At 64.1% G+C, this 25,951-nt stretch overlaps 1 protein-coding gene across 4 annotated transcripts in view; it reads left to right on the top strand.

Annotated features, from left to right (window-relative positions):
* Positions 1-25,951, top strand: part of SLC12A7 (solute carrier family 12 member 7) — a 42,714-nt gene that overhangs the window by 5,714 nt on the left and 11,049 nt on the right. For 2 of the 4 annotated variants that reach the window (XM_081231253.1, XM_081231252.1), the window contains exons 2-17: positions 9,178-9,272; positions 9,549-9,671; positions 12,293-12,439; positions 13,661-13,715; positions 14,907-15,037; positions 15,270-15,511; positions 16,138-16,349; positions 16,867-17,034; positions 18,534-18,632; positions 19,204-19,261; positions 19,572-19,746; positions 20,389-20,507; positions 20,753-20,851; positions 21,161-21,280; positions 22,080-22,184; positions 22,625-22,793. In XM_081231253.1, the coding sequence (XP_081087379.1) occupies positions 9,178-9,272; positions 9,549-9,671; positions 12,293-12,439; positions 13,661-13,715; positions 14,907-15,037; positions 15,270-15,511; positions 16,138-16,349; positions 16,867-17,034; positions 18,534-18,632; positions 19,204-19,261; positions 19,572-19,746; positions 20,389-20,507; positions 20,753-20,851; positions 21,161-21,280; positions 22,080-22,184; positions 22,625-22,793 (2,117 nt within the window). Of the gene's footprint in view, positions 1-9,177; positions 9,273-9,548; positions 9,672-12,292; positions 12,440-13,642; positions 13,716-14,906; positions 15,038-15,269; positions 15,512-16,137; positions 16,350-16,866; positions 17,035-18,533; positions 18,633-19,203; positions 19,262-19,571; positions 19,747-20,388; positions 20,508-20,752; positions 20,852-21,160; positions 21,281-22,079; positions 22,185-22,624; positions 22,794-25,951 lie in introns of all 4 variants that reach the window. The other 2 variants (XM_081231251.1, XM_081231250.1) reach the window with 1 other exon arrangement.

The raw sequence follows: 25,951 nt of genomic DNA, 5'->3' as shown, positions 1-25,951 counted from the left end.
GGCGCTGGGGTCTCTGCTGGGTGTTGGGCTCCTGGGCCTGCGTTTGCTGCTCGCAGCCAGAACTGTTTCCCGTCTAACCAGCCTGCAGCCGCCCCGCAGCTGAGCCTGTCTGGGCGTCCGCGTGGTCAGCATGTGCCTGTGGCCTGGCGCCGTCTGCGAGGCGGGGGCACCCCACGAGTCCACGTGAGCGGGACGTCCCCCCAGGGTGATGGGGAGGCCTCATGCGGGCCCCGCGCCGACCCAGGGGTTCTCCTGCCTGTCTCCCTCTCCTGGAGCCGGCCTGTCCCAGAGGTGGCCGTGTCCTGCCCCGCCTGGTCACAGCGCCCACGCGTCAGGCCTGGGTTCTCAGGGAGGCTCTCGGGACGGTCACCGGGGAGGGATCCTGTGGAGCCGAAATCAGAGGAGAGACGCGCCACATGGTTCTTGGGTTTCCTCTTCCCGCTGATGGAGGGTCTTGACCACAGCCTGGCAGGAGCCTGAGTCGGTAACGGGAGCCGCCTCTGGGGGCTGGTGGGGCTCCCGGCTGCCCACCTCCCGCCTTTGCCCCGGCTGGGCCGGCCCTGCCGTCCTGAGCCCTTCCCCCCACCCCCAGGCTGGGATCACAACGGCCAGTTCCCGAGGAGGGAGAGGTCGGGTCGGCAGCAGACACCTAGGGCTGGCGGGGAGCCGGGTCCCTGAGTCCACCGGAGGCCCACGCTGCCCAGGAGGGAGCGCATCCAGCCTGGTAGGGCGGGAAGTCCCTGGAACACTTACTGTTCTGGAGAAGCAGCTCACAGAGCTGTGCTCCCCAGCTGTGCCCCGTGTGCCCCGTGTGCCTGCACACGTGTGTTAACGTGCGTGGCTGGCTGGTTCCTCTGTGTTCGTGCCTCTTAGTAGCCGAGAATCCCGGTACTTTCCTCGTTGTCTCGACTGTGCGAGTGTCGGGTTTAAGGAGAAGGTGCCAGAGCTGGTGTCTTTGGCCCGACTGCTGGGCTGAGGCCCTTGGTTGGAACAGCGAACGCCGGGGCGGTGGCCGTGACCTTGGTCCGGGTTGAAGGGAGGCTGTGTCCCTCCAGTGCCCGGAGCCTTCCTGAGTCCTTGTCTGTGAGCACCCCGGTCCTTGGTGTCGCCCAGGAGAACCTTCACCTCGGGCTGCGGGGTGGTGGGGGCAGCTTAGCGGGGCAGGGGGCACATCTGGGCCAGGTAGGCTCTTTCCCCTCGGCTGCGCCGCCTGCTTCTGGTTTCGGCTTGGACCTGGTGTCGGGGGGGGGGGCGGGGTGCGCTGGTGGCAGGGTGCTCCCAGAAGTGAGGGCTGTGTCGTTTCAGGAAGGCCTCGCAGAGGTGCTGTGATCCGGCCCTGCCCACCTCTCCAAGCGGACCCCCACCACGCCCCGCCAGGTGCGGGGTTCCAGATGCCAGGCGCACGTGCACAGCACTCTCGGGTAGGGCGGAGCCAGCCTGCCGCCACCCACATGCCCTGGTCCGTGGGCCTGGACGGTGCTGCTTCTGGCCCCAGGCAGCGGGGTCTGTGCTTGGTGGGGGCAGCTGGGGGCCAGGCGCACAGGGTCACCTGGCGAGGCCCTTGGGAAGTAGCATCTCTGGGCGTCTGGGCCTCCAGCTGGCAAGGTGCCCCCGCAGGCCACGCCTGAGGGTCGGGCAAGGGCCCATGGAGGTCCGAGGGGCAGGGGCGCATCCACCTCCTGCCCTCTCGGCTCTCGCCTGTGGGCAGGCGCTTCTCGCTCCAGAGGCCTGGGTGGGAGGGCCAGGCAGCCCTCCGGGAGAGGACGTTGGGAGGTGCCCCGGCAAGGGGCCGCGTCCAGCTGGCCAGGCTGTGGGTGGTGCCTGTCCTGCCAGTGTTTCCCCTGTTGTTTTCGCCAGAGACTTGTTGTGAAAGCACGGGAGCTCTCGGCCTCAAGCATTTCCTTTTTTTCTGGCTTGAATGCAGAACGGTTTCTTCTCAGGCTGTGCCCCTCGGGGAGTCCACTGGCCCAGGAGGTGGCCAGGCCGCTGGATGTCAGATCCAGCATTGATCCTGGCTGCAAAACACGGAGGGCAGGGGACAAGGGCCAGAGGGCGTTAGTTAACCCTGAGGGTCGTGGAACCTAAAAACTCCGTTGTAGGGCTTCCCCGGTGGCGCAGTGGTTCAGAGTCCGCCTGCAGATGCAGGGGACACGGGTTCGTGCCCCGGTCCGGGAGGATCCCACGTGCCGCGGAGCGGCTGGGCCCGTGAGCCATGGCCACTGAGCCTGCGCATCCGGAGCCTGTGCTCTGCAACGGGAGAGGCCACAACAGTGAGAGGCCCGCCCACCACAAAAAAAAAAAAAAACAAAAAAAAAACTCCGTTGCAGTGCTGAACCACTTGGAAGAAGATCCAGCCTCGGGGGCCGGCCAGTTGGACGCACTGTTAGGTTGGCAGGTGGGACTGTTCTGCTGGAGTTGGCCCCGCGGCCCCAGGGGAGGACTGCAGGCTGCCCACTGCCCGTGCCTCGGTGCAGGCCCGGCCCCGCTGACCCTCGGGAACGCCTCTGGCTCTGAGCCTCAGGTCCCTCTCTGCTCCTTGTCCGCAGAGGTTGCAGTGGGGCTGGCGGAGGCTGTGACCAGAGACGGAGGACGCTGCGCTCGGGACCCTCAGCGGGGATGGGGCTCTGACCCGGTGTCCACAGCAGACCACTGGGTCTGGGCCTACTGGCCTCCGCTTTGCCCCTGAGCGGGCGCCCCCGTCCCGCCTGCCTCTCTGGCCTGGGCCGTCCCCTCCCGCCCCGAAGGCCCTGCTGCGTTCTCTTGATGCTGAGGACGCACGCTCCTCTCCTGGCGGCTTCCTGGTCCCGCCCCCTCGTTCAGAGCACCGGCTCCTACGGTGTCCCTGGTGACCACCACGTTTACTCAGGTCCGGGTTAAGTTTGCATTTCATGGAGCCAGAAACCAGGCATCCAAATGGATGTGGGTGAAGCAGATCGACGACGGGTGGGAAGAGCAGGGGCCGCCTCGGCGGGGGGCCGTGTGTCTCCGAGGGCCGGGTGCGCAGGCTGGTGGAGGCAGCGGTGCTCTGAGCTGTGTCAGGCCTGCACCGGATGGGGAAGGTCCGCTTGGATGTGTGGCCGGCGCTTGCGGGCACGGGGGCTTCTCAGGACGCCCGTGGTGACACAAGACACACGGCCTCATGCGAAGCTCACTGCTCTGCCTCCCCTCACGGGGAGGAGGAGGGATGCCCTGCCCACTTCGCCCCTTCCTGGCCACGGTTGCTCCCCGGGCCTTGGGCTCTCACTGCCAGGCACCCGCTGTCCCGCCCGTTTCTGGGGGGGCTCCTCGGTGGTCTTGGGCCGAGGCTGGTCTGTAGCTCTGGGTCCTGGGCCTGGTGTGGCCTGGCCTTGCTGGCCAGTCATCCTGGGAGCCCCGGGCAGGGTGCCGCCCGGGCCTCTGGGGGCGGTGGGCTTGGTGTGCCGTGTTCAAAAGGTGCTGCAGGTTACTGGAACTTTCTTTAGAACCTGGAGGGAGACCAGCAGGTGGGTGGACACTAAGGCCTGGCTGGGCCGCACTGGGAGTCACCCCTGAAGCACCGGCTTCCTCGGGCTCCTCGGGCCTGGCGAGCGCAGGGGGTGCCAGGAGCACGGGAGGGGGCTTTAAACAGGCCACTCCTAGGCTATGATGGTGTCTCAGAGCTTCCTAGTTTTTGTGATCTGGACAGTTCTGAGGGGTGCTGGCCAGGTGTGTTGCAGGTGCCCTCGACTGGCATCTGTCTGATGGTTTTCTCGCGGCTCGGTGGGGTGTGGGTTTAACGGGAGGCCCCGGAGGGAACGTGAATTCTCACCGGCATGCAACGTGCCACCGTCACCGGGGCTCAGCACTAGAGTGTCCGTCAGGTTCTGCCGTGAAGCCCCTCTTTTCTGCTTTCCGTACTTCATCTGTGGGAAACGAGTCATCAGGTGCGGCAGCCCCTCTCCAGCCTTTGGAGCGAGTGGCTCCTGGCTTTGTGGCGCCTCCTCTCCAGCCATCTGTTCTCCCACTCAGCCTGCCGTGACTTGGGGGGCTGGAGGATGGAGGGGCTGCCCGCGCTGCAGCGGGGGGGCCAGTAAATATACATTTTAAAGGCTTGAAAAGGTTAGTTATGGCACATGGCTGCTGTGTCCTAGAAAAGCAAAACTCGGTTGTGAGCGCACGTCGGCAGTCCAGAGCTGGTGGTGCAGCCAGAGGCCAAGGGGCTGTAAACCGAGCGGCTGGCGCTGGGGCCATGTGGTGCCTGCCCGCGGCTCCCGGGGTGTTTGAACTCACCAGCTGTGAGTGCGGTGGGGGTCACCTGTCCCAGGCTCCGGACTCTGGCGGGCAGCTCTGCGCGCGGGCGCCCGCCCTCCCGATGCCGGTGTGTGGGGCGGTGCTGTGGGTGTGTCCGTGTTCGTCAGCTGTTTCTGTGCGTCACTCCCAGTTCCCTCCTGTCCCCTCGGGCCACGGGCACCTTCGGCCCCGCTTTCCTGGTGCCGCGTCCACAGCATGGCCGTTCTCGGGCGTCCCCAGCACACGGGCACCCCCGCCGGTTGGACGTGTCCCAGACACGGTGTCCCATGGTGAGGAGTGTGATGAGATTCTGAGCCTTGTTGGTTCCACGTGGGTTTACTGGCCGAAGGATCCTTGTTTTAAAACCGAATCAGCCCCCTTCCTCGGTGACGAGAGGGGTGAGTCACATGCAAGGTGGCTGGGCTCTGAGGGACCTCCCAACCTGGCAGGGCCTCCCCGCCCACAGCGCCCGCCCGGCTGGACACTAGGGGTCCGGGGGTCCCGGGCTTGCTGGGGGCTGTGACCTTGGACCGCATCAGGCTGTGATCTCTGCGCGGTGAGCCCCACCGGCGGCCCCTGCGGCGTGAAACGAGCAGGCTGGAAGCCCCGCCCGTGCGCGAGGCTGGGAGCCAGCTCTGGTGGTGGTGGTGGGGTGTTAATCGCGTGGCCTCCAGGCCGTTTTTGTGACTACATATCCGATGGCCCAGCCCAGCCCGTCCGTTAGAGCAGGTGAACGAGGCCCCAAGCGCTCCTGCCCGGAGACAGCAGGTGTGGGTCCTGCCCTCCCGGCCGGCGTGGCCCAGGACACCTGACCGCACGCCCAGGACACCTGACCGTCAGGGGGCCCCTCCCGCACGGCCCGGCAGCCACCGCTGCGCAGCGAGGGCGCCCGGTGACCTCCGGGCTGTGTGCCCGGCGGGGGCACCACGGGGGACCCACCCCAGGAGGACGGAGGCGGTGGGGCCGGTGAGGCGGGCCCTGCGCCCCCGGGATCCCCTCTGCTCGGGCTTGTCTTGGGTCCTCATTGTCGTGAACAAGCAGAGTCTGCAGCGGGCGCAAGCCCAGGTGAGCGACCTCCTCCCTGAAACGTAGGGGGAGGGGCTCAGCCAGAGGAGGACCCCTGCTCTTCAGAGCCGCGACCGGGCCTGGCAGGGTCGTGCCGGGTGCCATCAGAGTCCCGGGGGAGGCGGGAGAGGTGTCCACCCAGAGCCTGAGGCCTTCAGAGCCCCTAGCGTGTGCCAAGGGCTCAGGCCCTGGGGTGGTTGTACCAGTTTCCTTTGTGAAGACTTGAGTTGTAACCTGCCCCTCCCTTGAAAAATAAAAACTGAGATTTGAGTGTTCTCCAGCGGTGAAGGCAATTAAGGGACTTTTAAGGCTCACCCGGCTAGCTTGTGACGGTTTTGCATTTTGGGGATGGGATCGCAGGTGTGTCCCTCAGGTAGAAGCGTTTGATTTTTTTTTTTTTTTTGAGGTACGCGGGCCTCTCACTGTTGTGGCCTCTCCCATCGCGGAGCACAGGCTCCGGACGCGCAGGCTGAGCGGCCATGGCTCACGGGCCCAGCCGCTCCGCGGCTTGTGGGATCTTCCCGGACCGGGGCACGAACCCGCATCCCCTGCATTAGCAGGCGGATTCTCAAACACTGCGCCACCATGGAAGCCCGAAGCCTTTGATTTTTAACCAAGAGTCCCGGCTCCAGCAGGTCGAGGAGAAGATGGCTGCCCGAGGCTCCCACGTGAGCCTCTTTCCGCTGGTCCCCCAGCGCTTTGGAAAGCATGCCCGAGAGCTGCCTTCTCAGAAATGAAGGGACACGTGTTCTCATGGTTTACGAAGGATCAGGAGACTCGCTGTTGGCCGTGACCTCTGGTGTGGGCGGTGCAGCCCCCAAACAAGGGGGTCGGCGAGGGGAGGGATTTACGGAGATGCTGGGGCGTGTGTTGCTGTTCCTCCTGTGCGTTTTGTGTGCATTCCCCCATTCTCTGTGCTCGCTCTGTGTGTGAATTCTGGTTATAAGCAGCGAGATGGAAGACCAGAGCCTCACAGCCTGACAGCCCAGTCCTGGCCGTCCCCGGGCTTCCTGTGCACACATGCCCAGCACACGTGTCCCCATGGGGCGGGCCATCCTGGCCTTTGTGGGGCGTTCACGGCACCGTTTCCCACTCTTCGGTCTCCACGGTCGTCCTGTGTGTAAATAAGCCACTAACGTCCACCTGCCTCGAATCAGTTGGTCCTGGTGGTCTCCCTGGGCCCCCTCGCCCAGGCACTTCTCGCGCATTCTGCTCCTTTCCAACGCTCTGCTCGGGGCCACCCCCAGCCCTCCCCACGGCGGATGGGCAGCTGTCTAGCTCCTGTTTGAGGTCGTGGTCTCACTTTCCCAGCCACCGGGAGCATCAGATGCTCCAAGAAGGATGTTGCTTCTGTGGATTGAACGTGGTTGCAGGTGCCTATCTGCCCCGTGCCTGGTGGGCATTCAGACAGACCCTCTGGAGCCCCCTGGACCAGGCTGTGTGCTTCCTGGCAGGGGCGGCAGGGGCACCTGGGCCTGAGCTGAGTGGAGGCCCTGTCCACGGTGGCCACCTCTCCCTGGACGAGAAACACGAGACCTGGGAGCCACGAATTTGTCTGGCCTGCGTGGCTGAAGCCTGTTGACCGGGACAGAGCCGGCCTGCGTGTCCTCCAGTGTCTGCTCTGCAGAGAGCTCTTTGCAGCTTCCGTTTACACCAGAAACCCAGTCGGAAACGCTTGTCTCTCGTTACCAGAAACAGGATTGTTACCACCAGAAAAATAGTCATTACTACCAGGAAGAGGCTGCTGAGCAGGAACCCGCTTGAAGCAGGAAGGAGGGAGAGAGGCGGGGGCTCTCCTGAAGACACCTGCAGGGCGGGGGGAGGGCGCTCAGGAGTGATTTCTTGTTTAATTGAATGTGGTTGCTTTTTTAAGCTTTGTTTTGACCCAACTTCAGAACGTTGACTTCAGAAAACTTTCAAGGGCACAGGATCACGTGCCATCTGCCTGAGCGTTGGTCCCACCTGCCTTACACCTCCCCCCCGCCCCCTTTTCACACGTTCCTTCCTGATTTGCTGAGAACAGGCAGCAGGTGCGATGCCCTTTGTGTGTTTCCTAAAACAAGCACGTTTTCTCTCATGATCCCTGTAGTACGGTCACCAAAGTCAGGACTTTTTCATTGACTGAAGTCTTCCTCAGATTTCACCGTCAGCCCAGCAACGTCCTTTATGGAAAGAATCAGGCTGCTTCCATCTTCTTCCTCTTTCCAGAACATTCCAGAGCCGGCCCGTGTCCTCCGAGGCCTCTGAAGAGGGCCGGTCACTCCTTTGGTTTGCTTCAAGCTCCTCGTGCTGGAATCCGGGGACCCAGGCAGTCATGTCCTCTCCTGGGTGTCAGTCAGCCTGCGACCCTCGTGTTCACCTTGACCCTTGGTTTGGTGGGTGGTCAGCTCTTCCTGGCACTGTCCCTGCCCCATGGTGCTGAGCAGGTGGCTCGTGGGGCCATGGTCGCGGGGCTGTCCTTGCCCCGTCCCCTCCAGGTGTCGCCCCTGGTCCCGGCATCTGCTGGTGGTTCCTGCACCAAGCGGTTCCCCGGCCACTGGCTTCCTCGGGCCTTCTGCTGCCCCCGAGCTGGTCATTGGGGCTCGGCAGTGAGGGGCACAGGGTCCGTCCGGCAGGAGGGCAGGGCTCTGCCTGCCCTGTGGCCTCCGCGGGCTGGACCCTGGGAACCTTCCGGGGAGGGGTCTGGGAGGCCTTGGTGGATGGGCGTGGGTCTGTGGATTTCAGGGGGACTGGACAGCTGAGTGGGGGGTGAGGGGCGATGCCTGGACCCCAGTGGCTCCCGAATCTGTGTCCGTTGCGAGGGGCCGGCCCGTGAGTTCACGGGGGATGGACTGTGGGCTCCCCTTTCCTGTGCGTCTGGGCTTTGGTTTCCTTCTGGGGACTTGGGGGATTCCATCAGAAGGTCGGGTGTCACCCCTGACGGGACCTGGTGAGCAGGTGATTCCCCGCTAACGTCATGCTCCAGGTTGGCCCAGGGCCCCTGGGGGCCTGAGGAAAGCCAGTTGGGAGCGCCTTTTCCTGGTGTCCTCACTCGATCCTTCTGATACAGGGTCACATCACACGTGGAAGGCCTGTGGGTGGGGCTGATGTGCAGGTGGGCCCAGGTAGGGGTGCCGGTGTCTCCGAGCTCACCCCATGTCCCTGCTGGCGGCTTCTGGGATGGCATTGCTCCTGATCCGGTGGGATGGGGCAGGGCTGGGAATCAGAGCAATGCCATCGAGGTTTTTCTCTCTGCTTTGAATTGGGAGCACGTGGTAAGGCTCACGTTTCAGGATCTGGGAGGAGCTCCCAGGGTGAGTCGGGGCTGACCTTTCGCTCCTCTGCGGCCTGGCCACGCCGAGGGCCTTGATACACTCTAGCTGGGGACGGCGGGTCAGGGCTTCCTGACAGAAACAGCCGCGGACACAGCAGGGCCGCGGTGGGCCCCCTGCCAGCCGTGCACCTACGTGTGGGCTCCGTGACACTCCCCGTGGGGACTGTGCTCTGAGCTAATGGGGTCACCAGTGAGGCCGCCGTGGTCCACCAGGATCGGGGGAATTGGAAACCTGAAGCTGTTGTCAGAACAAAGCAGCGAACCTCTGTGCCACCTGGTACAAGTGCCGGTCCCCACCCCGTCCCCACCATGGACAGTCACGGGCCAGCCTGTCTGGATCTGCTGGTCTTGAGCTGTTTGTCCTGCGGGACCCAAAAGGGCCGGGGTGGGACTTGAGGTTCCTGGACCCAGCGCCACCTTTGGCGTTCTCTCTGCCTTGTCCCTCGCCCCCTGACAGGTAACTTAGAAGAGTCCGGGGCACGTAGAGAAGCGCCTGGCAGGGCCCCTCCTCCTTTAATTCCTTTCACATCTGACCGAGCCCTTCCCCACAGGAGATGGAAACCCCGGGGAGAACAGCCCGTTCATCGGCAGCGTGGAGGTGGACGGAGAGAACGCCTTCGAGAGGAAGAGCATGGCGCTCTTCGAGGTAGGCGACCACCCCCTGCTGTCCCCTTGAGAGCGGGGGCGGCAGTGCCCGCGGGAGAAGACCCCAGCCCAACGGTGCCCTGGGGTCCGGGCAGAGGCCTCGGGGAGCCCCGTGGAGGGGCTGGGTCTGGGCTGTCCGGGAAGCCCTGGGGCCCTGAGCCCTGACCGTGGACCCGCTGGGCACGTAGAGCGGGAGCCCTGCTGGGAGGTCGGTCTGGTCGGTCTGGGGCGTCTCGGGCTGGGGGGGTCACTAACTCCACGTCTCGGCCTCAAATAGGAGGAGATGGACAGCAACCCCATGGTGTCCTCGCTACTCAACAAGCTGGCCAACTACACCAACCTGAGCCAGGGCGTGGTAGAACACGAGGAGGCCGAGGACAGCCGGCGGCGCCAGGCCAAGGTGCTCCAGCCCCGCCCTGCCCCGCACTAGGGCCTCCCCTCCCGCACCGGACCCCCTGGACCCCCCTCCCCCGACTTGGTTTCTCCGTTTCGGGACTTGTCCCGCTGCCGCCTTCCTGGGAGCCTTACTTCTGAGGGTTGACCTCTGGGAGCCTCTCCTAAGATGTGCCCGGCTCTCGGAGGATTCTGTGCAGAGACCTTGGGGAGGTCCCGTAAGCCCAGCCTGCTGAGCTGCACACAGCGCGTAGGGCAGGTCCAGAGGGCGGGCAGCTCCTGGCCCCGTCCCCAGGGGACCCGGGAGCTGGTGCCAGAGGCTGACGCAGGCCGCCGTGACCCTCAGCACAACCGTTGTGTGGCCAGGTGGGCGGGTTTGGCGGGATGACCCGGCCGCCCCACCCCCGGGCATGGGTCCGTGGGAGCAGCCCTTGTCCCCCTGACCAAGGGGCACAGAGATGGGGGGTCGGTCCCCCAAAAGTGCCTTCTCCGGGGTCTGGGCACCTCTAGTATCTTGGGCCTCGTAACCGGCCAGGTTGATCCTTCAAAGCTGCGTTTTGTGGGAGTGCCGGGGGCCCCGTCACGGCCTTTCAGGATGACTCAGGGTCATCTCGCCGCTGCACGGGGACAGGGGCTGGGCCTGAGGCTGGCCCCGTGCCCGTGAGACTGGAGGGTTTGCTTCTGGTGTTTCATGGTCCTTGAGGCCAAAGGCAGGGCCGGAGCCGCTCTCGGCTTGTGTTGCCCTCAGCCTTCTCCACCGTCCTGCGCCCGGGGCCAGGAACCGCCACAAACAGGGCACGGGTCCGCGGGGGGGCGGGCTGCCCCGGACGCTGGCGCTCAGGGCCCAGGCGTGAAAAGCCAGCTGCTGGGTGCTGTCCAGGCCTCAGGCCGAGTCTGCCCAAGGCTTCTGACCCGCCTCCACGCTCCCCGGGCGCCCCCTTGGGTTACTTCCCTGGGGTCCCTGCTCCATGCCAGCCCCACGCCAGCTCTCTTGGCGCGGGCGTTCCTGTGTGTCGACCTTCCATTCTCACCCTGAGAAGCCCCCCGGCTTCCTTTGAGGGGGATCCGCCTTTCAGCCCAGCGAGCGGGCTGGGCCACGTCTCCTCAGCCTCCACAGGACGCTTCGTTTCAGGCAGCCTGGCCCCTTTCACAGGAAATGTTTTCAGAGCAGATCTTTCCAGCTTTTTTTCCTTTTATTCATCTAAGTTTAAGCAGCTTCCCCCATTAAACGTCCTCTTGTCTTTTTAGCCAGGTGTCCCCAAATCCCGACTGTGTCGCCTGACGCAGCTGTCACGCTGGCCGGCGGGCAGGACGGGCTGGCCCCGGCCTTGTTCCTGAGCTTTCCTCTGGGCAGGTTTGCTCGGCTGTAGTCTGTCTGGGGTTACGGAAGACGTTTCTGTCAGGCACCGTCCTGCAGTTACCCCACGGCGGGGCGACCCTCTCCCAGGCCGCATCTGGTCGGCCGTGCTGCGGGGCCTTCGGGAAGGGAGTGACTCACAGGTGGCACGGCCTCTCTGAACTCTCGCTGGGTCCCCTCCCCTCGCTGGTCACTTCCTCCAGGTGGGTCAAGACACGGCAGATTTCTCTCTGCACATGGTGCTTCTGCACCCCGTGGAGCTTAGGGAATGGTGGCCGGTCCCTAACCTTCCTTCCGGCCTCCCGTTTCCCCTCACCGCGTGGTCTCCTGGGGACCTGGCCTGCAGTCGCTTCGGACAGAGCCCAGATCAGCTTGCTCCTCAGCTTTTCTCTAACTTCCCCACCTTCCCGCTGTGCCCCTGATGGAGGAGGGGGCCGAGCCCTTCTCCCCTCTCTGCCCCGGGGCAGTGATGTGGCTTTGCCCCCACCCCCCTACTCCTGGGCAGTGAGGGTGTTGCCAGAATCTTGGCCTCTGTACACCAGGGCTGAATAGAAATACGGAGGCGGAGTTTTGGAGGAAAGAGAAAGAATAGCTTTATTTCTTTGCCAGGCGAAGCGGGGACACAGCGGGCTAGCGCCTCAGAACCTGTGCCCATCCTGCAAGGGGTAGTCGTATAGTGGTCAGGGAGCAGGGCGCGGTCAGCTCGTGGACAGCTCTCGGATTGGTTGGCATCAAGGTGAAGTTTCAAGCATCATCAACCTTCTGGTTTCAGCTGGTCTGGGGTCTGTGTGCTTGTGGCCAGCAGGTTCCATCTGGTGGGTGTCTGCTTCCTGCAGAAACAACTTAGGAAGGGGTGTCAGGCCTTTATATGTTTCAGGGAACTGGGAGTTCGTGATTCCGAGATGCGGCAGAATTGTAGGCTGAATTACTGCCGGTTCCCCGGGCCAGCAGCTCTTCTCTGTTTCTGTTGATAACGTCTTCACGTTTCCCAATCATTCACTCTTGAGTCAGCATTTTACTTGCGAAGACAGGGACTCAGGGCCTTGTACACAGTTTCAAGGGGTCCTACTCTGGGTTCTCTCCAAGCCCTGGCCTCGCTTCAGCTGTTTTCCACGTAGCTGAAGCTGTGGCCTTTGCTGATCTTCCTTTGTCTTCCTGTCCCCTGACCTCTTCACGGTCTCTGGGGCCCACGGTGTGGCCGCGGCTCCCGGCGGGGCGGGGGGCCCTGGGGGAGGCGCTGCCGGCCCTGGAACCTGCTCCCTCCCTTCCAGAGCCCCCGCATGGGCACCTTCATCGGCGTCTACCTGCCCTGCCTGCAGAACATCCTGGGGGTCATCCTCTTCCTGCGCCTGACCTGGATCGTGGGGGCAGCCGGCGTCCTGGAGTCCTTTCTCATCGTGTCCGTGTGCTGCACCTGCGTGAGTGGGGTGGGGGCAGCTGGACGTCGGGGCTCTCCGGGGTCCCCAGCCCCAAGGGCGCCCCTCACCTGCGCTGGCTGCCGACGGGCCAGGGGCAGTCTCGTGGGCCCGCCTCCGCAAAGCCAGGGGTCAGCGTCCCCTGGTGGCCACCACTCACGGCCATCCCTTCCTGCATTTAGACCAGGTCCCCTGCCCACTGGTGACACGTTCAGCCCTGCACGCGGCTCACCAGGCCCTCCTCCACGTGGCCTCCGCACCCATGTCCCCGTCTGCCTTGGCGGCCCAGGAGCCTTTCCTTGCGACAGCTTGTCGTGCCTGGTTCAGCCCCTAAGCGGCCCTCAGCACCTGCCCCCCGCCTCCCTCCTCCCCTTTCTCCGTTGCTGTTACGAGGAGGGTGATTCAGCTGCTCTGAGCCCCCCAAGTGCCATCTACCTGAAAGAATCAAACGATGCAGATGAGCCAGAGTCCCCTCGACCCCAGTCTGCTGCCCTGCCTGACCCCAGCTGCGTCCCCCGGCCGCCCCGGGCCGCCTCTGTGTCCACGGCCTTCCTGGCCCTGTGGGGTCGTGCTTGAAGGTCTTGCCTGAAGCTTCTTGCTGTTCTGCCTGCACTGCTTTCCCTTAATGAGCCTGGAAGTATCTTTGGAGTAATCACCCCGCCTCTCCCCAATAAAAACCGATGAAAAGCAGGATACAGAGCAGGGCCTTTGTTAAGCTAGAAACGTCCCTGGCAGGAACCAGTCAGGTGGGCACTGAGGCTGCAAGCTTCCCGGGGGCTATTTCTTCTGGTCCTCGGGTTGTGAAGTAACTGTGCCCCAACCCACAGGTGTGGCCGCTTTCCTGGGCAGCGGGTGAGAAGGCCTGCACTGGACAGGCTCTGCAGTCCCCCAGCCCCGCGGGGTGGGTGGCCCGGGGGGCACCTAGGTGGGGGCCTACAGGGGGGTCCCCCTGCATCCCATCAGGAAGTGAGCGCCCACTGGAAGCAGGAGGCGGTCCTGAGTCGGGTGTTTCCTGGGGGGCTCACAGGAGCTCAGCTTTGGGGGTTAAGTGGGAGAGAACAGGGTTGCGGTCCTGAGCATTCTGGCGCCTGGTTACTCAGCAGCCCTCTGAGGTCAGGAGCCGGGAGTCGGCAGGCGGGCGCTGCCCCAGGCCTGGTGCCGTCCACCTCCCGGGGTGGCTCTTACAAATACTCTTTCTTCTAAAAGGCCCCCGTCTTTCTGCAGACGATGCTGACCGCAATCTCCATGAGTGCAATCGCGACCAATGGCGTGGTCCCAGGTAAGGGTGCCGCGGAGAGCTGGGAATGGCGGGGAGTGACCAAGCGGGCTCTGCTGTGGACGGTGGCACACGTGCCACTTCGTGTGACGTTCACCCTTCACCCCGGGCAGCCTCAGGGGCGGCAGAAGGCGGGTCCCAGCGCAGACACGCCCTCACCCGCCCACAGGATGGATCTCCACATCTGGAGGGGTGGACATCCCTGTGGTGCGGCCAGGCCCTTCCCTTCCAGAGGCCCCGTCGGCAGTGACCCTGCCGTCGGGCAGTGGAACTCAGACGGCTCCCGGCCCCCACCTGCACGTGATGCTCCCCCCCGGCGTGCCCCCCCCACCGAGGGCACAGTGGGGCTTTTCTAAGGCCAGGGTGGGGTGCCCCCCTGTGGCTCGTCCCCAGTGCCTGCCCGTGCACGTGGGGTCCCTGAGAAATTGGGGTTCTCCTCGGGGAGTCTACGTAAACGCCTCCAGGGATTTTCTTGTCGCATTTACGCCGTCCCCTGCTTGTTCTTCAGGAGGGGGCTGCACCCTGAGATGTCCTCCAGTGCCCAGTGTCCCGCATGGTCCCTGGTCAGTGTCCGAGGGGGGTCTCAGCCGACAGACAGGATGACCAGGGACGGGCTGGAGAGGCCGTGGGTGTCACTGTGTCCGTAGGTGTGACACACTAAGGATGACTAAAGAGCTTTAGGCTTTTTTTTTTTTTTTGCGGTACGCGGGCCTCTCACTGTTGTGGCCTCTCCCGTTGTGGAGCACAGGCTCCGGACGCGCAGGCTCAGCGGCCATGGCTCACGGGCCTAGCCGCTCCGCGGCATGTGGGATCTTCCCAGACCGGGGCACGAACCCGTGTCCCCTGCATCGGCAGGCGGACTCTCAACCACTGCGCCACCAGGGAAGCCCGTGCTCTAGGCTTTTTAAATCTAGGGCGAAAGTTGAGTCGAGGTTTCGGGTGTGACGTCAGCCACAGGCTTCCTACGGGCACGGCCGTCGGGGTCCAGGCTCCTGACTGTGGCCCGACCTCCTTTAGTCACAGCTTCCAAAGACGGCTGCCAGCAGGGGGAGGGCGCCTGTGGACGCAGGCGCGTGTCCCCACCCTTGCAGCCAGGCTCCCCGTTCTGTGGACGAGGCCGTCTGCCCCGGGAGGTCTGTGTGCGCGGTCGGCGGCAGGTCCGTGACCGCCGCTTCCCGTTTGGCGTGTTTGCAGCGGGCGGCTCCTACTACATGATATCGCGGTCTCTGGGGCCGGAGTTCGGGGGGGCCGTGGGCCTCTGCTTCTACCTGGGCACCACGTTCGCGGGGGCCATGTACATTTTGGGAACCATTGAAATTTTTTTGGTAAGTGCTACGTTTCGGGCGGGTTCCCTTGTCCGGGCCACAGACGCGCGCCCTGAGGGTCTGTCCCAGAGGCGTCTGCTGGCGTGGAGGCTCACGGGGAAGGGGGATCCCAGTGCCGCACCCCCTCAGAGAGGGCCCCTTGGGAGGGGCAGGGGCGCACCTGGCCCCGCGCTCCCGTGTGGTCATCTCGGGGAGGGGTGGGTGGCCCTTCTTGACCTCCCTTTCCCTGCAGACCTACATCTCCCCCAGCGCGGCCATCGTGCAGGCTGAGGGGCCGGGCGGCGAGGCCACAGCCATGCTGCACAACATGCGCCTGTACGGGACCTGCACGCTGGCCCTCATGGCCATGGTGGTCTTCGTGGGTGTCAAGTACGTCAACAAGCTGGCCCTGGTGTTCCTGGCCTGCGTCGTGCTGTCCATCCTTGCCATCTACGCCGGCGTCGTCAAGACCGCCTTCGACCCGCCTGACATCCCGTGAGTCCTCCGCCCGGCTCTGGGCCGGCTTTCTGGCCCAGTCTGTGGCCCGGGCCTTAACCGCTGACCACGTTGGCTGGGCTGGGCATGGCGCCCTGTGTCCGCAGACGTCCCCACTGTGGCCGGGTCGAGGGCGAGCAGCTCGCGGTGCTCTCGTGGCCGTGCTGTCTGCGAGGACAGGACAGGCCTGGTGACACCAGCAGCACCGAGCTCCTCCCGGCTGTGGCCCTGTCCTCGTGGAAGCCCCTGAGCAGGGTCTTCTCTTGTCCCCTTTCGGGTGAGGATGCCACGCGGAAGGGGGTAGCTCCGGGTCACAGAGCGAGCGCGCGAGCCCCCGTGCCGCCCCACTGGTCTGGGCCAGGAGGAGCCCGGGTGGGCGGCCGCTATGCACACGTGGACATGCCACGCGGGCCGTTCACTCCGCGTCAGGCGCCCCAGAGCAGAGGGCGGCAGGACGGACCGGGGCCCGGTGCTGCCGGAACCCTGCTGAGGGCCGGTCCCTCGCGCGAATGCTCTTGTCACCCTGAGTGGAGGGGGTCCGAAGCCCCTCACGAGGGACCTGCGAACTCCACTTGTTTACGGAGAAGAGCAGTGGCTGAGGCGTCTCACCACCTGCTCCTGCCCAGGATCTGTCTGCTGGGGAACCGCACGCTGTCCCGACGTAGCTTCGACGTCTGTGCCAAAGTCCACGCCGCCAACAATGGCTCAGCGACCACTGCGCTATGGGGCCTCTTCTGCAACGGATCCACGGCCGGCGTCTCCTGCGACCAGTACTTTGTCCAGAACAACCTCACGGAGATCCAGGGCATCCCCGGTGTGGTTAGCGGCGTCTTCCTGGGTGAGCGTCTGGCGGGTCTCTGCCGGGGCCGGGCCGTCTGAGCTCAGTCCCTTGGGTCCTGTGCTTCTGCCCAGCCTGTGGCCACATCGCCCTGTCCCCAGCTGCTGGCCCATTGGGGTCCCTCTGGGCTGATTCTCCCCAGAGGCGTAGACGCCAGGTGAATCGTGCAGGCAGCAGGTCAGGGCTTCAGAGTTGATCCTTTATCTTTAGAATTGCAAAGCAGCAGGCACGGGGGATTAGGATGTTGATAAGGGAAATAATTAACGGGCGGGGTCCCTCAGGCAGCTCCTCCGGGGTAGATTGTTGTACAAGGTAAGTTTTTTCATCAAACTTGACTCAAGGACCAAAATCTTTCATTCAGAGATTAGGAGAGAATAGTTTTCTTAGAGGGCAATTTCTCCCAGTCAGTCGTCCTTGTCCTGGTGTGAAGTTGGAGTCTGGGGTGGGGATGGGTCACCCGATGGCGGAGCCCTGATGGCAGGTGTGGAGTCTCATGACCCGCCCGTTCCCCCCACAGATAACCTGTGGAGTGCGTACGCAGACAAGGGGGTGTTTGTGGAGAAGAAGGGCGTGCCCTCAGTGCCCGCGCCGGAGGAGGGCGGAGCCGGCGGGCTGCCCTATGTGCTGACTGACATCACGACCTACTTCACCATGCTGGTCGGCATCTACTTCCCCTCCGTGACCGGTGAGGCCTCGGTGCTCCCGGCGGGTCAGGGCCCCCTCAGCTCTTCTAACACGCCCACCCCCGCCCCCTCTTTCCTTTCCTTTTGGCTCAAAGATGAGCTTAAGGGTCTCCGTCTTCCACATGTCTGAGCAGGGGGCTCAGGAGCTTTTGGCGTCAAGGAGTTGTCCGTGTTCTTGTGAGAGGCCCAGGTTATTCGGAGTGGCCCTGCGACCTTGGCCCTTAGCAGTGGGCCCTAGGGCCGTCAGAGGGCGGGAACTGCAGCGTCCTTGTCCTTATAAGAGGGTCCGGTGACCTCCCGGAGGGCCCCGGTGCACATTCCCCCGCCACACACACACTGGTCCGCACGCTCACACACACACCCGTGGGCGCACACCTGCTCCTGGGTGCTCCTCAGCCTGGCCCAGCACAGCGGAGCCCCGGCCCCCCAGGCTGGTGCTGGGCAACCGAGGGGCCCGGAGCCATCCTCGCGCCTGTCCTCCCTGCTCCTGGCCCTTACTCAGGCCTGTCCCCACGCTCCGGGAGGCTGGCTTGCCAGGGGCTGCTCGCCCTGCTCCGAACTTCACCTCTGCCTTCCCCGAGGCCCGGAGCAGGTGGCCTCCCTGCGAAGGCGGGGTCACGGTGCCACCTGGACAGGCGTAGGGGTGTGTGGATCTGGCCCCTGGGGGGTCTTTTTCCTGTACTCCTGCCCCCCCCCCCCCCCCCCCCCCCCCGCTGTCAGTGATCAGGGCGGGGAGACCTCCTCTGTGGGTGTGGGTCTTTGCACGCCCTGTGGCATGCCCACGGGCTCTGTGCTGGTGCATCAGGCCACGCCTGGGATAGGATCACAGGTGTCGAACGAACCTGCCACCACCTGGATTTTCTTTGATCCCAGTAGGAGTCACTTACACTTACGTGCCAAGTGGAGTGACCAGTGTGGGGTGGGGGGCGGCGGCAGCGGAGTCACCGCGTGGGAAGGAGGAGGGTTGAGGCCAGCGGGGAGTCTGTGCTGCGGCTGAGCTACGCTCTGACCCAGGCCTGGCCCCAGAAGTGAGTCAGCATTTGGCCTCACTCTCTAGGGAGTTTCTCACTCCCGGCCACGGGGATCAGCAGAGATCAGAGTGGGGATGAGGTCGGAGCCGGATGCACGCGGAGGCCAGGTCTGGTTTTGACGTCTGTGGCCAGCGTCTGGGATGAGCCGTTCCCTGGTCTCCACCGTGACTTAGTTCACAGCTGGGCTGGCTGTCCCCATGGAGAGCGTGGGGGACATATGGGCACCTGCCCACGTGTCCTGCAGCAGCCTACCCAAGATGTGAAGAGAGGTCAAGCCTGGCTCTGTGAGGCCCGGCATGCAGGCTCTGTGAGGCTCCTTCGCGTCGTGAGGAAGTCCCAGGCCCGTTCTGACTCTGCCCCAGATGGGCCAGGGTGGGCGGGCAGCCGGGCAGGTGGGCGGGCGGGGGGGGTGGCATCTCCTAGGTGCCATCAGTGCCTGTGACCCATCACTTCTCCCTCCATCTCCGTAGGCATCATGGCGGGCTCTAACCGGTCCGGGGACCTCAAGGATGCCCAGAAGTCCATCCCCACTGGAACCATTCTGGCCATCGTGACCACGTCTTTCATTTGTATCTTTCGGGGGATCGAGCGTGGGGGCCAGGTGCTGAGGGTCGGACGGCTCTGTGCCCTTCTCCACTCACCGCCGGGCCCTCTGTGCCTCTGGGCGGGCCTCCCTGCTTCCGGCAGTTCTGGCCACACACCCGTTCTCAGAGGGGGCTGGGCTGGCGTTGGCCTGACTTAGGAAAATAAACACAGACTCCTGGACGCCAGCCTGGGTTGATGGTAGAACGTGGCTTTGTCCGAGAACTGTGTGTAGTACCCACACTGTGACGTGTGTCATGTTACTAACGTGTAGCCACGCGTGTGCTTACATCACAGTCTTGTCAGGTGGGCTCACTGGCTTAGAGGTGCCAGTGGAGCCTTTCTCACTGAGTTCACCCCTTTCCCAGCCGGCGAGGTCTCTAGCCCGGTGCCTGTGGTGGTCACCCTGCAGGCCAGGCCTGTCGTGACTGACCTGAGGTCCCCACAGAGCAAGGCCACGGCACGGGGCCCAGGGCAGGGCGGGCAGGGTGTGGGGTCGGTCCAGGGCTGGCTTCAGCTACTGCATCATGCCTGCTGCGTCCTTGACCCAAGCCGCAGACCTTTCCTGCATTGTGCTGTTTGGGGCTTGCATTGAAGGTGTGATCTTACGAGATAAGTACGTTTCATTTATGGCTTCTGGGAACTCGTGGGGTCAGGGCTGGTTTTCTCGAAGGTGATTTTAGCTTTGGGATTGAGAACCCCAGGATTTCTAGCTTTGTGTGTAGCAGGTGGCCCTGTGGCCCACGTGTTGGGGTCTGACCTGTGCGTCCGTCTCCTGCTCAAGCCTGGAGCTGGGGGCCCGCACAGTGACCTCAGATCCTGGTAGAGCTGGGGTGCAGGGGCTCCCGGGAGAGGCCGTTCCCACTCAGCAGGTGGGAGAAGGTTTCTGTCTTCAGCTCGTGTCTGAAAGCTTGCCGCCCCTCCAGGTTCGGGGAGGCCCTGCAGGGGAACCTCGTCATTGGCATGCTGGCCTGGCCATCCCCCTGGGTCATCGTCATTGGCTCCTTCTTCTCCACCTGTGGGGCTGGCCTGCAGAGCCTGACGGGGGCCCCACGCCTGCTGCAGGCCATCGCCCGGGACGGCATCATCCCTTTCCTTCAGGTGAGCCCGCTGCTGAGAGCCGGGAACCCCCCCACCCTGGAAGGAGCGCGTCAGGAGGGGCCAGAGATCCTGCCCCGAGGCGTGATCTTTACGGTTGAAGACGGTGGGACCCACGTCCCCGCCTCCAGACTGGCAGCCCACCCCGAGGCCTGCGTTTCTTGTCCCACCCTGTGTCTGCCACGTGTTCTGAATTTCCCTTCTCAGGCCTGCTGCGCAGGATGAAGGCTGCTGGGAAAGCCTCCCAAGCCCTGCCCTCCCACAGGGCTGTGCTCGAGGACCCAGGGCCTGCAGCAGGGCCCACACAGAATCCTCCCAGCGGGCGTGTGCTGTGGGGAGAGCCCCGTCCAGTGCTCGAGGGTGTCGCCTCCTTGCCTGCGCTCGATGAGGGTGTCTGGGGTCTGACGGTACCTGGGCCGCCGTCTGCCCTCTGGGTGTCGGGTTTTCTTCCTGGACGTGGCTGGGTGAGGTCCAGGCCGTGTCGTGAGAAGTCCGTCTCTGTTTCTGCCGCAACTCTGAGACCTCTTTTGGGTTGGACCCGACTAGCTCGGCTTCTCGCCTGAGCAGGAGCTTTTTTTCCTGCGTCCTACCCCCGCCGCGGCCACCCCCCCATGGCCCCCAGCCCACCTGCCTTTCTCCTGGCAGGTGTTTGGCCACGGGAAGGCCAACGGGGAGCCCACGTGGGCCCTGCTGCTCACGGCCCTCATCTGCGAGACGGGCATCCTCATCGCCTCTCTGGACAGCGTGGCCCCCATCCTCTCCATGTGAGTGGCCGCTGGCCCTGTTGGCAGCCACCCTGGGGACGTGAGGCCCCTGCTCAGGGGACAGCAGACGGGAGGGCATAGCGCAGAGTAGGGGGTCAGGCGGTGGATGACGGGGCAGGTGGACCCCACGGGAGGGGACCGCGATGTGGGCAGGGGGGCTCCGGGGGAGGTGGCGGCGGCTCAGGCAGCTCGGCGGGACCCTGCGGGACCTGGCCTGCCCCTCACGCCGCTGTTCGTGTCCCCAGGTTTTTCCTCATGTGCTACATGTTCGTGAACCTGGCCTGCGCCCTGCAGACCCTGTTGCGCACACCCAACTGGCGCCCGCGCTTCAAGTATTACCACTGGTGAGAGGCCGTGGGGAGCCCGGTCCCCTCCCTTCTCTGGGGCACGTGGTGTGTCTTGGGGGCCACCTGGGTTCCTGGCTATCCTTCGTGGGACCAGCCCGGTCTCCGAGCCCGGTCTCTTGTAGGCGCCTTGGGGCCGTTTCAGCCCTTGGGATGGTCCGGGTGGAGGAGCCGGTCACAGCATCCTTGCTGTGCTCTTGACGAAACCAAAACAAGGGTTTCTGCTGGGGTCCAAGGCAGCTGCTCAGGTGCCCATCTGGGGGTCCGGGCGGTGAGGCGTGGGCCCCCTCTGAGCTGCCTGTCCCCCAGGACCCTGTCCTTTCTGGGCATGAGCCTGTGCTTCGCCCTCATGTTCATCTGCTCCTGGTACTACGCCCTCTGCGCCATGCTCATTGCCGGCTGCATCTACAAGTACATCGAGTACCGTGGGTGAGCTGCCACTGGCCCCTCTGCCGGGGTGGGTGCTCAGGGACCTCGGGCAGCGGAGGGGTCAGAGCCCGTGCTTCCTGCGGGGGCTGCGTGGGTTCTGCCTGTGACCTCCTAACCGGGGGATGACCGCGTTTGCTCCTTCAAATTGACTCCACGTTTGTTACGACGTTTCATTAGGTTTGTCTATGTGTATCTATCTATGGGTAAGTATAACGTACGTTTTTAGCAGTGCTTAACGGTAGCACTGATGTGCAGTGGATTTTCAGAAATAGACGTTTCTGAAAGGTACACCGTAAAAAACCGATAGGGTGGGCAGGTTAAGTGCATCTCACAGCCCCTGGCCCATCACTGGGGCATTTCCCCTGGACCCCCTGGACCCCTCCAGGGGCCGAGGCCCTGGGGAGATGGGACCTGGGGTGGGCTTCTCAGGGCACGGGGTGTGGGAGGACCTCCAGGGACACTGCCTGAAGTCCCCTCCCAGCTCCTCCAGGGTGGCTTGGAAGGAGGGTCTGGGGGCCATGACCACTCCTGCTGGTGAGCCGGGCCACGGCCCGTGAGTCAGAGTCCCCCCCCACCAGCGCCCTCTTCTTCCTCTGCCCCATTGATGGCCCCGACTCTGAGACCCTCCGTGGATGCCAGTGCCGCCACCACCCTCCCCGTGCCACCAGGTGCCCCTCCCCATGTCCTGCTGCTTCGTTCTGGGAAGCCCCCTCCTCTGGCACGGAAGCGCCGAGAGGCCCTGAGCGGCCACCTGGGTGCGCTGTGGGCGGGGCCTCACCACCGCCCCCACCCCCCGCAGGGCCGAGAAGGAGTGGGGTGACGGCATCCGGGGGCTGTCGCTGAACGCCGCCCGCTACGCCCTGCTGCACGTGGAGCACGGCCCCCTCCACACCAAGAACTGGAGGTGAGTGTCCTCACGCCCTCTGACCCCACGGACGCTTGTTCCTAAAAGCAGGCTGCAGGGAGAAGACGGTACCCACCGCCCCACCAGGAGACGGTTGTCAAGGAAGCTGTTAGCACCTTTGTCCCTTACGTCAGCCTGGGCTGGTCAGCTCGGGTCTCAGCGCCCGCTGGTCATGCATCGGGGGTGGAGGGGGACAAGGGAGGCGAGGTGACCCATTCGGGGGCCTGCCGTGGGTGGAGGGCGTTGACAGTCTTCTCGCCTCTGGGAGGAGGGTGGGGAGGCTGCCCTCGCAGACCCCGAGTTTTACCTGCACTGAAAGCCCGCTGCCCAGCAGGGAGCCTTGGGCATGTGGCCCGGGAGGGGTCTCACGCAGCTCCCCTGGGGTGAGAGTGGTGGCGAGTTGCCGTGGTAACAGCTCCCTGCCCCCCGCTGCCCGGCAGGCCGCAGGTGCTGGTGATGGTGAACCTGGACGCCGAGCAGCAGGTGAAGCACCCCCGCCTGCTGTCCTTCACCTCGCAGCTCAAGGCCGGCAAGGGCCTGACCATCGTGGGCTCCGTGCTAGAGGGCACCTTCCTGGACAAGCATGTGGAGGCCCGGCGGGCCGAGGAGGTGGGCCAGGCGCCAGGGAGGGGGCGAAGGGGCCGCGCCGGGTCCAAGCCGCTGTGTTTCCAGCTGTGCGCCCGGCCGCAGCCCTGCGTGTTGTGCTGCGTCCTGTCTCAAACTGGACGGCAGGTTTTGAGTTTGAAACGAGCAGGAGGGAGACCTGCGCAGGAGGGTCCGACGTGCGTGGCACCAAGACCTCAGACGGCGGGTGGGGCTCGGGGCTGTTGAGGGCAGCCGCGGGGCAGGTCTCCCGATAGGCGGGCCCAGCACCCGTCACGTCTGCTCCCACGTTTGGGACCTGTGCTGCCGGGTCTGCCTGTCCAGAGGCTCCATGGACCAGAGAGGGGACAGCGGGTCAAGGGCACCCAGGCCAGGCCTCCGTCATCCTGACTCAATGCTCAGCTGGTACCACCGCGACCTCTGATCTCGGTCTGGGGCAGCCCCAGTGCCTGAGCTTCAAAGCCCATCTCATGGGCAATTTCAAACGTGTAGAAACAGTAGATGGTACCACATGGCCGTCCCAGCGTGGCCCACGTCCTGTCCCCTTGCCTGCCCGCCCCACCCCGGGAGTGTCGACACCGATCCACCGCTCACTGTCTTTTCACCCCAGACCCCGCGTGTCTGTCTCTGAAACAGGAGGCGGTTCTCACAGCAGCCCCACCACGCCCGTCCACAGGCCGCGTCCGGCCTGCCTGCTCACCACCCCGGCTGTTGGGCTCGGGCGGCTTCCCGTCCGGCTGGGGCGTCTGAGTCTTGCTCTTGGGTGGGTGCTTCGTCAGCCGTTCCCACGTCAGGGTTGCCCGCTGTGCCCTGCTGTCCAGGAGTCTGTAAACCGGGCTGCACCCAGAGGTCTCTGGAGCACGTGGGGGAGGCCCAGCTGCTTGGAGGGGGTCGTGGCCTGTGTAGCCCGAGGCATCGACAACCCCTTCCTTGGTTGGCTGGACAGCCGGCCCCCGGGGACCCGCCCTGGCAGCACGCGGCTCTGGTGCAGCTTGTTCAGGGGACGTAGTGTGTCCTCTTCCTCATCTTTCCAGAGGCACCAGCCGTCCTCTCAGCATTGTCGTGACCCAGGGCTTTAACGGGGTAGTTGTTGGTGTTGGCTGGGGGTGTAGACGCCGGGGTTGTGGCTGCGATCCCAGGTGTAGATGCCGGGGTTGTGGCTGCGATCCCAGGTGTAGATGCCAGGGTTGTGGCTGCGATCCCAGGTGTAGACGCCGGGGTTGTGGCCGTGATCCTGGCTGTAGACGCTGGGGTCATGGCTGTGACCTGGGTGTAGATGCCAGGGTTTTGGTCATGGGTGTAGGTGCCAGGGTTTTGGTTGTGAGCCATGGGTGTAGACGCCAGGGTTGTGGCCGTGATCCTGGGTTTAGACACTGGGGTTGTGGCTGTGGTCCCGGCTATAGATGCCGGGGTCGTGGCCGTGATCCTGGGTGTAGACGTGGTGTGTCATAGTCGCTGGTGGGACAGCCTCCTTGTGCTGGTGCCGTGGCTTTCTCGACAGCTCCCTGCGTCGGTGTGAAGAAGCTCCAGACCCGTGTCCGAGGGTGGGAAGGTCCCAGCTGTCATGTGTGACATTGCCCAGGCGCTGACAGAGCATCTTCCCTCTCTTACACTCGCAGGTCCTTCTGTTCTCCCAGCGTCTCTGGGGATGGGCAGGGGGCACAGTGGGGCGGGGAGGGGGGCTCCAGCACTGAGTAGGGGGCTCAGTGGCTCCGGGCCCCTGCCCGAAATGGCACTGACTCGGCTGGATTCACAGCCCTCTTTCCAGACAAGAACATCATAACCCGATATGTGTCCTTTTGGACTTTCTCCTGTTGTTTTTTTTTAAACAGATGATCCTGCAGAAATACCATTTAACACACTTATTTTGCTTTGAACTGTTGCTTTTCCAATTGGCTGGGTGCTTGTTTTGTTTATGACAACTGCACAGTGTTTGTTTCATGGATGTGCTCTGAGTTTTATTCCGTGAAATTCCTGTCCTGGGGATGGAGGTGGTTCCCATTGCTTTGGTGTCAGGAAGTGTGGTGTAAGCACCACTTAGGTGTGTCGCAGTCCACGGGGGATCGCTCTTAGGATGGATTCTTGGAGTTAGAGCCTCCCTCCCTGGTGCCGTGCCCTCGAGGCTTCGAGCCAAGTTCCAGTTCTGGTCTGCCTGGTAGTTTACGTAAAGGCTGGTCCATGTGGCCGGGAACGGGGGGACCTCAGGCCCCTCTCCGCCGTCTCTTCCTGGGAGGGCTGTGTCCCGTTGCTGCCATGGGAAAAGGAAGGCACAGGTGGGTTTCGCCCCAGATGTCCGGCATGGATGCAGCTCAGAGCCAAGTGTGTTCCCGAGGGGAGGGGCTGGCATCTGAGGGGCTGGGTGGAGGCACTCACGGGGTCTCAGAGGGTGAGGACCCCAGGGATGCTGCAGTTGGGTGCAGCCAGTTTTGCTGTGCAGCCCACAGCATCTCACCCGCTGGAGGGTCACTGGGCACCCACCCGGTTTTGTAGGTCGAAGGCTGGGCAGTGCACTTGGACCTGCCTCGATTGTTTCAGCGTGTGTCCCGCCCGCGGAAGCAGAGGCCTCGTGAGGGAAGGGCCCTATAGGTTCCTGCTGGGTTAGGGGGACTGAGCGGCTCACGTCAGGTGGCTCAGCAGCTGAGACGTGCTGGCCGGGATGTGGGAAAGGCTGTGCTCTGCCCTCCCCTTCCCGGGTGCGTGAACAAGGCTGGTCTTCTCCGGGGCAGGGAAGGGCTCACACGTTGACTTCGAGGTCCCACAGGGACCTGGTCCCCAGGGCTCCAGGAGCTGGGTGTGGAGGTAGTGCCTGAGGCCCCAGATGTACCGCTGGGCTGTCCCTCGAAGTTCCCGTGAGGCCAGGGTAGCAGGGGCCCCGACACCTCACCGGGCAGCGGAGTGGGCTTTCCAGCAGTGGGATAGAAGAACCACAGAACCCCGCTGTGTCTCCTTGAAGCTGTAGCATCAGGTCAGCATTTCCACCAGTGACCTGAGAAGCTGTTGGTCTCAAAGCTGGAACATGCGGCCTTTAAGCCCCTTGAGCGACCGTGTCCTGATGGGGCCGAGCCCCTGGCCTCTGGTCTCCAGGAAGCGTGGGTCCAGGGATCCCTGAACTGCACTGCGGCTGCACCAAGGCAGCCCTGGGTCACATCCAGGCACCTGTTTGG

Source organism: Mesoplodon bidens, assembly GCF_964165515.1.
Source record: "Mesoplodon bidens genome assembly, chromosome: 4".
NCBI classification, from domain to species: Eukaryota; Metazoa; Chordata; class Mammalia; order Artiodactyla; family Ziphiidae; genus Mesoplodon; species Mesoplodon bidens.
The sequence above is the reverse complement of the archived record's forward strand: the minus strand, read 5'-3'. Positions and strand labels throughout refer to the sequence as shown.